General features: G+C 44.5%; 1 protein-coding gene across 1 annotated transcript in view; it reads left to right on the top strand.

The window, feature by feature from the left end:
• COL4A6 (collagen type IV alpha 6 chain) overlaps window positions 1-12697 on the top strand; it is a 370097-nt gene that overhangs the window by 325159 nt on the left and 32241 nt on the right. Inside the window, exons 14-22 of the mRNA XM_033106506.1 lie at window positions 2887-2946; window positions 4000-4044; window positions 4529-4582; window positions 5832-5901; window positions 7565-7672; window positions 8620-8769; window positions 9684-9788; window positions 11528-11688; window positions 12184-12363. Of these exons, the coding sequence (XP_032962397.1) occupies window positions 2887-2946; window positions 4000-4044; window positions 4529-4582; window positions 5832-5901; window positions 7565-7672; window positions 8620-8769; window positions 9684-9788; window positions 11528-11688; window positions 12184-12363 (933 nt within the window). The remainder of the gene's footprint in view (window positions 1-2886; window positions 2947-3999; window positions 4045-4528; window positions 4583-5831; window positions 5902-7564; window positions 7673-8619; window positions 8770-9683; window positions 9789-11527; window positions 11689-12183; window positions 12364-12697) is intronic.

The following is a 12697-nucleotide window of genomic DNA, read 5'->3' on the forward strand; positions in this document are numbered from 1 at the left end:
TCTCACTCCCCTTTTCATGCTTCAGCCTCCCTTCTGACTTCCTCAGTTAGAGAAGCCGCCCTTGCTGTGGAGAGGGGTCTAGCCATGTCCATTGCCTTCACCGGGCAGGGCTGTGGGGAGTCGTTTGGGTTGGGGGACAAGCGCGCGCAGTGTGTGACAGTGTAGTGGCCTGCCTCTCAGGAGAGCATGCCTCTGAGAACCCGTGGCCACAATGTCTGTCGCACGAGAGTGGGGCCTGACACCCTCTGGTTGCAGCCTGGTGTTTGCAGCTTGCCTCTTTCTTTCTTTCTTTCTTTCTTTCTTTCTTTCTTTCTTTCTTTCTTTCTTTCTTTCTTTCTTTCTTTCTTTCTTTCTTTCTTTCTTTCTTTCTTTCTTTCTTTCTTCTTTCGTTCTTTCTTTCTTTCTTTCGTTCTTTCTTTCTCTCTTTCTTAACGATGTTTAATTTTTGTTTATTTTTTATATTTAGTTTTTAATTATAGTTAACATACAATGTTATATTAGTTTCAGGTGCACAACATATGCTTAGACGTGTGTATACCTTACGAAGTGATCACAGCGATATCTAGTACCCATTGTCACCATACAGAGTTATTACTACATTATTGACTATATTCCCTATGCTGTACTTTACATCCCCATGACTATTTTTGTAACTCAGCTTGCCTTTTTCTAGCACCACCCTCCTTATCCTGCCTCAGTGATTGTGTCATCCCCCCTTACTTCTGACCAAGTGACTGAAATTGAGTTATTTGCCAAGCCATTAATATCTTTCAACCAAAAGTACCAGAAGACCAGGGCCCTGGAAAACGGGCTTGTAAACATCCAAGCTAGTGCTCTCATGAAGCTTTCCTGGCCATGGGTGAGAAGGGAGCAGAGGGCATAGGACAGCTCATGACGAGGTCTAGTTGTGACAGGGCCGGATCCCAGGACATCTTGCGAGAACAGCAGGGTCCTGTACGGTGCCTCCCTGTGCTAGGAGACAAGCTGAGCCCACAGCCCAAAATCTTGCCAAGTTGTATTTCTTATTGGCTTTAACCCATACTCACAAATTACTGTCTTTAATGTTTTTTTTTTCTTTTTAACCTTTTTGTGCACTTATTTTTGTTCACATTGTAGTGCAAGTTCTCAGACCCTCTCTCTGAGAAAGCAAGAGTCCAGCGGCTCTTTCTGTTTTCTGAAGGAAGACAAGGCCCGCTTGTCTTTACAACTGTGGGAAGATAGGTGGGGGCACAAGACAGTTCCTGGACATTCTTCCCTTGACCCTTTGTAACAGTTTTGTTCTCTGGGTCATTATTCCATTTCATTCATCAACGATGTATTGGACCACCTTGTACGTGTTCAGTCTGCAGTGATGTGTCTTGATGGAGACAGGAGTGTGATATAGGCCTTCTGCTTACAAACTTTCACATATAACTCATCTTAGCGCTTTAAGAGTTTGGGGCAACATGGGCTGCCAGCGCTTCCATGGACAGGCTGGGAAGGCTGCATGAAGTGTGTGACTTCAGAGGCCAATAGACACATTCCACCATGTGGCAGCATGCTGTGATTTCCAATTTGAGATACACAACGAAGATTTCAAATAACTTTGCATTCCGTTTCATCCACAGGCCTTTCAAACAGAAATCCTATTTGGCATGAGTTCTCAGCTACTTGACACACAGCTATAGATGTAAAGAAAAGCAAATAGAAACCAAAGCTTTCTTTGTATCAGACCCTTCACAGACACATACTCTCCCCCAATAAAAAGACAATAAAACAACCAACATTAAAAAACAAAAAAAAACTCTTTGGCCCTAGAAAGCCAAGGGCTATTCAAGCCAGTTTTCAGTGCCCATGGGAATGTTCTGGGTATATAAGAGGAAGTAAAAACTACAAATGGGATTGGAGCAGTGCTTTCACAACAAGCTGAGCCAAGTCATACCAAGAGGACAACAGGTAATGTGCCACAGTGACATGTAGCATCTATCACAAACTTACATGTAAGAAAGCTTCACTGCCTCCTTTACTCTCACAATAGACCTAAATGTTGTTTGCCAAAATCTATGTTCCAGAAAGTCAAAATTTAAACAATAACTACAAAATGCCCTCGATTCCGTTTGTTGTGAAAGACTTTATCCACTTAGGTAATGAACTCTTCTGTACCTCAAGGGCCCAGAATATGCTTGCCTTAGACCCAGAGGAGAGAAAACTCTTTCTCACTCACTCTACGTTTTGGATTTTGGCTTCTTCATAGAGTCATGTCCAAAGTCATGTCCATGAGGGCTGTAAGTCATGAGGTCTGTAAACTCTCACCTACTGTGAGCAGGGCAAGAGGGGTTGGAGACCATGTCACAGTCCCCTTTGGAATGCTCCTAGGGCCTGCAGGATTCTAGACCAAGATAGAAAAACTCCTTCCCACTGAGGATGATATTGCAGTCATCGTATCTCCAAAGGGCAAAAGCTCCCTCCTCTAATAATGACCCCCGAGGATTAACACAATTCTCCATTTGTGGGTCAAAGAACCACGCTCCTAGATGGTGGAAGGCAGCCTGTTCTCATGGAAAGGATGCTTAGCCCTTCTGAGTGTTAGTCTCCCCATATGCAAAGTCAACGAGGTCAGATATTTCATTATTTCTATGCTGTTAGCCCATGTTGCTATAACTACACATAATAGTGTTTGGGGGAGAAGATATTATTTCTGGAACCAAAAAGGAACCTTAAATGAATAGTCCAAATTATATTCACACCCTATGTACATCTCAGGAAGTGACAACAGACTCAGCATGGTAAGCCTCCCCAGTGGGACACTGGAGCTGGTTGAAATTACCTACTTGCTTTGGATTGAGTTAGGAGACCTATGAGGAAATGAATGTTATAATTTATGGTTTCTTTTTTTTTTCCCTATAGGGATTTGGAACTGCTGGAGAAGAAGGAGAAAAGGGAATCCCTGGTCTGCCAGGACCTAGGGTAAGATCCTGAAATGTTGCTTGCCTGGGTCTGTTAAGTCACCTGGTTTATTTTATTCCCTGTTGGCATCTTTATGTTATGTAACATGATGGCCACTTAAGCCTCTCTTGTTTCTCTTCCTCAAACTTCTAGCTTGTCCCTAAGACTTCCTTCTTTCCACTTTGCCCCATTCCCTTGACTTAGTGGCTCCCTTGAATAAGAAGTGATGTACCCCTTACACTAGATGACTCCTCAGCCTATTTACTCTCCTTGTCTTCATGTATAATTATCTTTTGAGCTAAATAATTATGTGTGTGTTGTCTTACTTTCATTCCATTCTATCCTGAGGGAAGGTGGACATTTGATGAATGGAAGAAAGAGGTCCAAGGGCAATCTTTGTGGAACAGAAACAAGCCTGGAAAGTTCTCGACCGTAGTGATATTTGGAGTGAAAGTTTCCAGTAATAATCTTACTTCAAGTGGAAAAAATTAACTGTTAGCCTCTCTGATCCCTAGCTTCAGACACCTGGCTGCTAGGCTGTAAGCAATTGGCTGACCTTAGCCTTAAAGAAGTAACATTTTAGAGAATTGTGTTTTTAGTTTGGTCATGAAGCTTGTTAAAGAGTCTTTTGAGTACTCAGAAATGTTCGTCCATTACCCTGCCATTTCTTTCTCTACTTTTCCCTACTCTCTTGTCTTGAAAAACTCATAATCACCAACAAACAATTCATTTGGGGTGAGAGACTAGTGGCCCTTCCACAATCTATTTAAAAATCTCATGACTTGGAACTAATGCAGTCTAAGTGTAATACCACCCAGCCTGTCTACCAAATTCCACCTAGTACTTAAAATGTTTCCATTTATTTAGCTCTTTAAAAATGCTCTGTGTGGCTATTCAGCCTGATGGATTAGTGTTTAGAAAGAAGTCATTAAGCTAGGTCTAGGAACATTCTCTTACCTGATTTTAGGAGCCGCTAAATCCTGAACTCAGTTGGATAGCTTTGTTACGTAAGTCTAGTGGCTTTTTCTGGTGTGGGCTATTAATCTTTCTAAGATGCCTCTATTCTCTTTACAGGGTCCCATGGGTTCAGAAGGAGTCCCAGGCCCTCCAGGGAGTCAGGTATTTTGGTTAATATCATTAAAGCCTTGGTGTATAAAATCTGAGTCAAAAGGTCCCATTGCTTTACTGATTATGGCCATCAGTCCAAGGGGAGACACTGTTTGTAATGCAAATTGTCTACCTCCCTTTGATTGGCATAATCTCAGCCACTCTCTTCTTCTGTTTGCAGCCAAGAATATGAGTATCCAGTGTTAAGTTCGGTGCTATACCATGCCATGCTATGATGTAGCCACACTTTAACATGTTATCAGGGCCTAGCAAGGCCAGCCCGCTTGTATTCATCTCTAGCCTTGTGGCCCTTGTACCTCCTAACATGCAAGTTGGCGACCTAGTGTGCCATATTGCCTTCTGAAACATTTTACAAATTCCAGAGTTGGGTTGAATCCACACATGCCCCCCAAGATCCCTGTGTCATTTCCCCGGGGCCTAACCCAAAAACCAGCCCCTCTTAATGCTCTTAGTTGTAAATATGTTTCTTTCACAGGGCAAGAAGGGGTCCTCAGGTTTCCCTGGGCTTAATGGATTGCCAGGAATTAAGGTAATATTGTTGGGAAGTGAAAATCCAGGATCAGGGAGATGGAAGGGTGAAGAATCACCATAGGTGCTGTTTAGTCCATTTGGGCTACTATAACAAAATATTGCAGACTGATGGCTTATAAACAACAGAAAATTATTGCTCACAGTTTTGGAGATTGAATGTCTGAGATGAGGGTGCCAGTAAGGTTGGGTTCTGGTGAAGGCCCTCTTCCAGCTTGCAAACTGCTTGCTTCTTACTGTGTCCTCACATGGTGGAAAGGGCGAGCTAGCTCTCTCAGTCTTCTTTTATTAGGGCACTGATTCCAATCGTGGGGGCTCTGCCCTCATGACCCAGTCAACTCCCAAAGACCCTACCTCCTAAGACCATCACCTTGGGCATTAGGTTTTCAACATGAATTGGGGGTGGGGGGGCACGACCATAACAAATGCCTGTCTATGAGATGAAGATTTTTTGTTTTTTTGTTTTTTTAATATTTTCACATTTTAAATGTCACTCTTTTCACATGAAATGTATGCATACTACTTTGAACACACAAAACTGATGAACATTCTTTAGATATCACGTGATCAGTGGTAGACTAAAGGGGTGGGCTGTGGGAACAAATCTATCCCTACAAGGAGGAATATTTTGTTATTGACATTACTTAGAATTGACAACTTTTCAGTTTCATTACTGTTCTTAAATTCTCTACAAACAATGCATCCCCTTATCGCCTGCCCCTGGGGCAGACAACTCCCACTACCCCACCCTGGATATGCCACCGAATCTGATTTTGGTAACCAAGTCCCTCTTTTGGGTGAATTAGGACTCTTTTGACTTCTCTGCCTGGCATCATCCACTAACAAGGGCAGTGACAGTAGCAGAGTCCCAGGCCTGCTGAGACTAGGAAGAAAGTTAAAACTCTGCTCCCTGCTTAGCACGTCTTGGGTGCAGCTGTGTTGTCTATTCCTGTGATACATTTCTCAAGCCCAAAAGCACATTGTCCTGGAGTCAGGTTGCAAAATAAAATTGGGATCCCTTGTCCTTGACAGGTTTGCAATTGAGTGTCAGGCCTCTGGCCTGCCTTGCGTTGCTTTCATCTTAAATTAATAGGACTTTGAAATTAACCTATGGACTAGTTGGCCCTGGAAATCAGGGGTTATAAAAAGGAGGAACCTTCCATTTTTCTGGGGAATGGCTTTGAGGACACATAGATCTTGGGTAATGGGGTCACGGAAATGTTTATGTTTAATGTATTTCATCTTTGCAGGGCGAAAAAGGTGGCATTGGTCTGCCAGGCCCAGATGTTTTCGTTGATACAGATGGTGCTGTGATCTCAGGTGCAACTTTTCTTTGATTTGAGTAGAGAAGAAAAGACAGGGAGTTAAATTCTATATCCTCTGTAATTGTTAAAAGAATGCTTTGTCAGCCACTGGATTACTGCTGAACCCAACAATTCCAGGGCCCCTCGTGGGTCCTGAACTTGGGGAATGAAGCTAATGTCTTGGGGAAAGAAACCACGGCCTGCACTCCATTTTTGTATTGGGTCCACTACGATTTGGCTTGGCCTGGGCCTGAATTTGCTAAAAATGTTTTCTCTAGTGATGCTTAGGGAAGGATTGATATCCTCCCCGGATAGGCTGACTTCAGCCCGAAATTATGGGACACTTGGGGTCTCATCTACATAATCCCATGCATGCTGGAGCTTAATAATTTCATTGGAAGTGGCAAAGTATCTTGCTAGGGGAGCAAGTGGTTGATAGCCCTCAGCAGTATGACATTTTGAATTTGTCTTCATCTCTCCTTGTTTGGGTTACTGTGTGTGCCCAACTCTTCCCGTTGGCTTCTCCAAAGATCCAGATGCCCACTGGTCCCAGCTACTTCTTGCTTGACAAAAGCCTTCTACTATGATGCCTCCTCCACCTGGGTCTTACAAATTATAGTGGTACCTCAGTTTTCAAACGTCTCTATTGACGAATATTTTGGTTTATTAATGCCATAAACCCGGAAGTAAATGCTTCGGTTTTCGAACACGACTCAGATCCTGAGGCCTAGCTGTCGGCTGTTTTCGAAAGGTTCAGAACTCGTGGATTATGTTCGAAAACCAAGGTACCACTGTATCTCTCTCCTCTCATCCTCCCAGGCCCATGCCCTGCCCAGCAAACTCGTTAAAGCAGAGATGTTAATGGTTGACAGTGGCTTCCTGTGTTCCACTCCCAGGTTTCAGAAACCTATGTGTGTATAACATGAACAGTAGACTTTAACACCTTAACCAAAATGAGGCATTACAACAGATTTACTACTAGTAGTAGAAGACACTTCCTAGTACTTACCAGATCTTATCATGGAAGGCAAGCCCTGGTGAACACTAGTGGAGCTTGGAGCCTTGGAGTTCAAGTAAGCCCACCATCATGTGAGGCCATTAGCATCTGAGAGACCTATGAAGGGCAACAAAGGCACTTTTTAAATATATATATATATATATATATATATATATATAGTTTAGCTTTTACATTTTAAATCTATATGACATTTTGAGTTAATCTTTTTTTTTCCCCTTCTTCCACCTCCCCCCCCCAACTCCGGTTCAAGCCGTTGTTTCTCAGTCTAGTTGTGTAGGACACAGCTCCCTGGCCCATGCTGGTATTATGAGTCTTGTTCTCCCCCCAGCTGAGGCAGTGGGTCCCCGGTGGGCGGGCGGCGGTCAGCTGCTCACAGCAGCTCTCTTTGGCCCTCTGCTGCTCACAGCAGCCCAGCTCCAGGGAGAGCTGTTGTTCACAATCTTAGCTGTAGAGGGCGCAGCTCACTGGCCCATGTGGGAATCAAACTGGCGACTTTGGTGTTAGGAGCACAGCACTCCAACCACCTGAACCACCGGGCCAGCCCAACAAAGGCACTTCTAACTGAAGACATCTTCTTGTAACTCTTCTTAGTCATTTTGTGGCATTTGTGGACATCCTCTGGGTTTGCTTACTACTTTTTTTTTTTTCATTGCAATGTCAGGTTATCCTGGAGACCCTGGTATGCCAGGCCTTCCAGGACTTAAAGGTGATGAAGGCATCCAGGGCCTGCCTGGCTCTTCTGGTACACCTGGCTTACCAGCTTTACCAGGTAAAACAAACTAACTCACCTCCTGCACAAATCAGTCCCATCTACACTCTGGTGCCCAGCATCTCCTTCTATACCTCTGTGTCTGGTACATACCTAGCCAAAGTCAAAGGAAAGGTTGACTGTAGTCAGTGAGCTCACCACTGCCAGCCCAAGGCTAATGTATATGAGGAGAAGGTCTGAGTGGCAAGCTTTCCTTTGGCCTCAATAATGTACCATAGCTAAACAGGCAATCCCAGACTCATTGAGGTTTGCAGCAGCCAGAGGGGCCTGGGTTGGACTTCCAGAGCCCTGTCACTCTTCTGAGGATGTACCATCCCAGTTGATGTTTTCCGATAGGGGACAACAAAAGGCCAGAGGAAAGTTTGTACCCCAACCCGTACTCTGTGTATAACTCAGGCATTAAATGGCCCCATCGTCCTATCGATGATACCCTTATAACAGTCATTGGAGGGGAATACCCATATGTCATTCTATAGTAGTAAAAATAGAAAAGACATATCAGAGTCTGGGAGGCAGTGATGTCCCAAATAGAAAACCTCAGACATTACTTTTAAAGGTATCAGCTTCTAAATTCCTTAGAGATGGGCCTCTGTAAAGATACCTGTGCTTTTAAACCAGCCACTTAGAAGAGGTACAGCTGATCCTAGCACCAAAGTGGACCAAATCGAGAAGTGGGAGACTAGAGACCCAGGTTTCCCTCTCAGGTTTGCCATGAAGAAGCTCTGTGCCCCTGACTAAGTTTTCTTATGTCTTCGGGCCTTAATTTCCTAAGAGTTTAGGCTAAGTGATTCCTAAGGACGCTCCTAACTCTGATGTGAGAGAAGGGTAAATGCTTTCCCAAATTCTTCCCTTGGAGGTAGTTTCCAACCTATGCCACTGAGTGGAATACCCCTGAAGAGTAAGTAGGGTGACATGACTAGCATTTTTGTGTGGGCTTATCTTTCCAGGTGTGCCAGGTGCCCTAGGTCCCCAGGGAGTTCCAGGACTGAAAGGAGACAAAGGAAACCCAGGTCATACCACAATTGGGGCAGCTGGCCTTCCTGGTAAAGACGGTTTGCCAGGCCTACCTGGCTTACCAGGCCTACCTGGCCCACCTGGTAAGTTGTTCATTTTTCTCTTTGGTCTTGAGACTCAGGTGTGATCCAGACTGCAGAACAGTCATGATTTTTGAGGGAAGGCGAATTTCACAGACGAAACAGCTAAGACAGGACACGTGACAACTGCAGAGGGGCAGTGATGAAGGCCCCATCCTCTCTGAGTCAGAGTCCTGCCTCTACAATTTAGCAACCACAGCAGTCACAATGCTCATCAAGAAACAAGCAAGCTTGGGCCATTTCAATGACCAAATACTACCTGATGCCTTCTGACCTTTGTACTCATTTCACTCCATGCTTCACTTTTCTCAGCCCCTAGGCCTCTGGTCTTGCAGCTCCTAAAGAAGAAGTGTTGGCTCTTTCAAGTCTTCCCTGGTCCTCAGGGGTGGGCTGAGAGCCTGAGAACTGGGCAGCCAGGCATGGATCCTCAAGGTGGCTGCTAAAAGCCTCCACAGGGCTTATTCTCTGTAGATCTTCTTCTTGAGTATGGGATTCTAGATTCTAAGTGGAAGACTGGAAATATGCTCAGTATGTTTCTTTGTAACCTAAATCCCATGACCACTGCACTTTGCATCCATTTCCTTTTTTGTCCGAAGAGGACTCTCTGGGACAGACATTGGGATTGCTGAGTTACTGAAGCTGCCTTGGTCATTCCTATATCCCCAGGGTCTGGTCCAGTGCCTAGAACATGGTAGACATTCTGTAAGTAGTAATAGAGTGAATCGAGCCAACAAAGGATGAACTTGTTCCAGACTTCAAGACCCTGTCTTGGATTTTTTTTTTGGTGGGGGGTGTGGTCTCTGCTCTGGTTGTTGAGCCTTGAGAACCGAGGCTTTGGTGACTTAGCTGCTGTGCTGGGTCAAATGAGCCCAGGCTCACGTAAGGAGCCAATGTTTTATGTTTCTTTTTTTCCGAAGATCCAGCATTTGAGACAGGAACCCTACAGAACACACAGCCAGGGTTCCCTGGTCTCCAAGGAGAACGAGGTCAAAAAGGAAACCAAGGCCTCAAAGGAATAAAAGGTGATTTTTTCCCTTTGGGTGTTTTGTTCCCCAAACTCCCTGAGGAAGGCTTTCTGCGGAATGAGCAAACCAACTTTAGGAACTTGAACAGAAGCAATCTTGGATCTTGACTGGGGATTTGATTATAGGATTATTGGAAGTGCTATATTTAGGGCTCTAAGACTAAGGTTGGCAATCGAGGTCACACAGGACAAAGTAACTTACAGGCTACTCTTCCTACCCTCTCCACCAGCAGAAGCTATGCCAGCAGCCCAGGGTGTTAACTAACACATGATTCAATCCCTGTGTTTGCAAATCCAAGGGCAGAAGTTACTTATTACCTTCAGCTTGAATGAAAGGGTTCTGAACCAGTCCAGATCTGGCACTCTGAAAAAGCCAACTGGCTTCAGGAAAACAACTTCAGGCCCCACTGAAGGACTGATTGATGACTCTGGCCTTCAGCTGTACTGTTCTCTCCATCTTCTTGCTGCTTTTGGATCATTCCTCCGTTTCATACTCTGAGAGGAAGATGCTAAAGCTCAAATAAATCAATTCAATATAGTTGCTGGCCAGGCAGGGTAGAGGAAGAGGTGAAACTACTGGCTGAAGAAAGGTTTGGGGAGACCCTAGTGATTTCAGGTACCTGAGGTCTCTCCTCTTCTCTCAAGTAATTCACAGCTCTCCTCAAACTCAGAGAGGTCCTAACTCCTCTCTTTTCTCAGCGTCCTGTTATAAAATGTCACTACCTAAGTATAGGAGCTAGTTCAGAAGGTTTTGAAAGCTTCATCTCTACTATTCACATCCAAGAATGACTATTCGGGGCAAAGGACATTAAGTTGCAAGTCTTGACTTAGGATATTAACCTTATCCCTTCCCTGACTCACTACAGAGCTAGTGTACTTCTTGATACCACTCTCACTCCTTAAAGAGGGACAATTCTAATGCTTCCCCTGCTATGTTCCCATGGGGCCAGAAGATTTTCTCTAACAGTGATAGTGAGTCTCAAGCTTCATTATACATGAGAATGACCTAAGGAAGATTACTAAAAATTAAATTATTGGGTCTGGCCTCCTGAGAGTCTGACTCACTTGGCCTGAGGTGAGGCCCAGCAAACTTCCTTATAAACAAACATCACAGGTGACTCGTGCAGAAGGTCTATGGATCACACTTGAGAAATGCTAATTTAGAGAACAGACTGTTCTCTCAGGGTTTTAGGCATTATCACTTTTCTAAAAGTAAGAAGAGGCCCTTCAGGATCTAATGGGAACTCAGAGTCACCTATGTTGGTCCAAATTCTCATTTTCCAGACTGTAAGCATGGGAAGTATAGGTGGCTGGGGTCCCGTGCTAGTGTAGTGACTCCTTAATACCTCTTCAGGTGCTTTGCTGAAGAGCCTACTATCATCAGTTTATTTGGTATTTGTCTCTGTGTACAAAAGACAGGGGGAAAGACATTTTGGTGAAGAAAACCTTTGAGTGTCTTGGATTCCAGAGTGTCATTTAGTTAGCATAGGTCAGCGGTTCTCAATGCTGGCTGTACATTAGACTCACTGATGGCTGGTCCCTATCCCAACTAATGAAATCCAAATTACTAGCACAGATGTGCTTTGATGGAGAGTGAACCTAGTTCATTTGAGTCTGTTCACAAGACTTTTGATTGCCTGCATGGAGTTGTTTAAGTCACACATTACTACTGTCAGATCTTCCTTCTTTTTGGAAAGATGGCCTACTTTGTTTAACGTTGTCTTTTATTTTCCCCAGGGGACTTGGGTTTTTGTGCTTGTGATGGTGGTGTCTCCAACACTGGACCACCCGGGGTGCCAGGCCTGCCTGGGCCACTAGGTCGCATAGGCCTTCCAGGCCTTAAAGGGACCAGAGGAGATCCAGGCTCTGGGGGCGCACAGGGACCATCAGGGGCTCCAGTAAGTCTAAGTCTGGCCAAACTTTGGCCCTGAAGGTACAATGGGAGCTTTCAAGTGCCCCTCACTCCTTGCCCATCACTTTCCCAAGACGCACAAAAGAAAGATGGGATAAAACAAAGCTTCAGGTTTTTGATCTGTAATATGAATAAGTGGGACTAGATGATCTCTAAAGTCCCTTTCTGCTTTAACCTACCTATGTTCCCTCCCTCCCCCTCTTAATCCCTCCCTTCTTTCCAGAAAATTATTTGCCTAGCACCATGCTGGGCCCTGAAGGTAAAACTGGAATTAAGACAAGGTTACCATCCTCAAAGATTTCAAAATTTAGAAAGGATAGCAAAATAAATGGACAATTATAATCCAAGATAATGACATAATCAATTGTGTAGAACATTGCCAAAATATACCCAAGGACCTGCTTTAGGTCAGACTTATGCTAGGTGCCAGAATTCTATGAAATCTGCATCTCCTGATCATTCCCGTTTGTCTCTTCGTCAGGGTTTATTTGGGCCTCAAGGTCCTACAGGTCCCAAAGGAGAGAAAGGGGAATCAACCCTCAGTACAAGATCAGGGATGCCAGGAGAGCAGGGTGATCCTGGTCCCCAGGGGCTCCCGGGTGAGACAGGAGCACCAGGCAAGGATGGAATACCAGGTTTACCAGGTCTGCCAGGACTTCCGGTAAGTTGATCATTCCTGGGTGATTAGCTCTATAAATCCTCACATCTGACTTGGGGTTGAGGGCGGGGGATGTCTGGTAGCCACTAGACCATTAGACGGGGCAAAACAGAGAGTCCAGAATCTCTTTTTTTTTTTTAAATTCAAGTTTATTGGGGTGACAATAGTTAGTAAAATTACATAGATTTCAGGTGTACAATTCTGTGTTACATCATCTATAAATCCCATTGTGTGTTCTCCACCCAGAGTCCGTTCTCCTTCCATCACCATATATTTGATCCCCCTTACCCTCATCTCCCATCCCCCACCCCCCTTACCCTCTGGTAACCACTAAACT

Source organism: Rhinolophus ferrumequinum, chromosome X (assembly GCF_004115265.2).
Source record: "Rhinolophus ferrumequinum isolate MPI-CBG mRhiFer1 chromosome X, mRhiFer1_v1.p, whole genome shotgun sequence".
NCBI lineage: Eukaryota > Metazoa > Chordata > Mammalia > Chiroptera > Rhinolophidae > Rhinolophus > Rhinolophus ferrumequinum.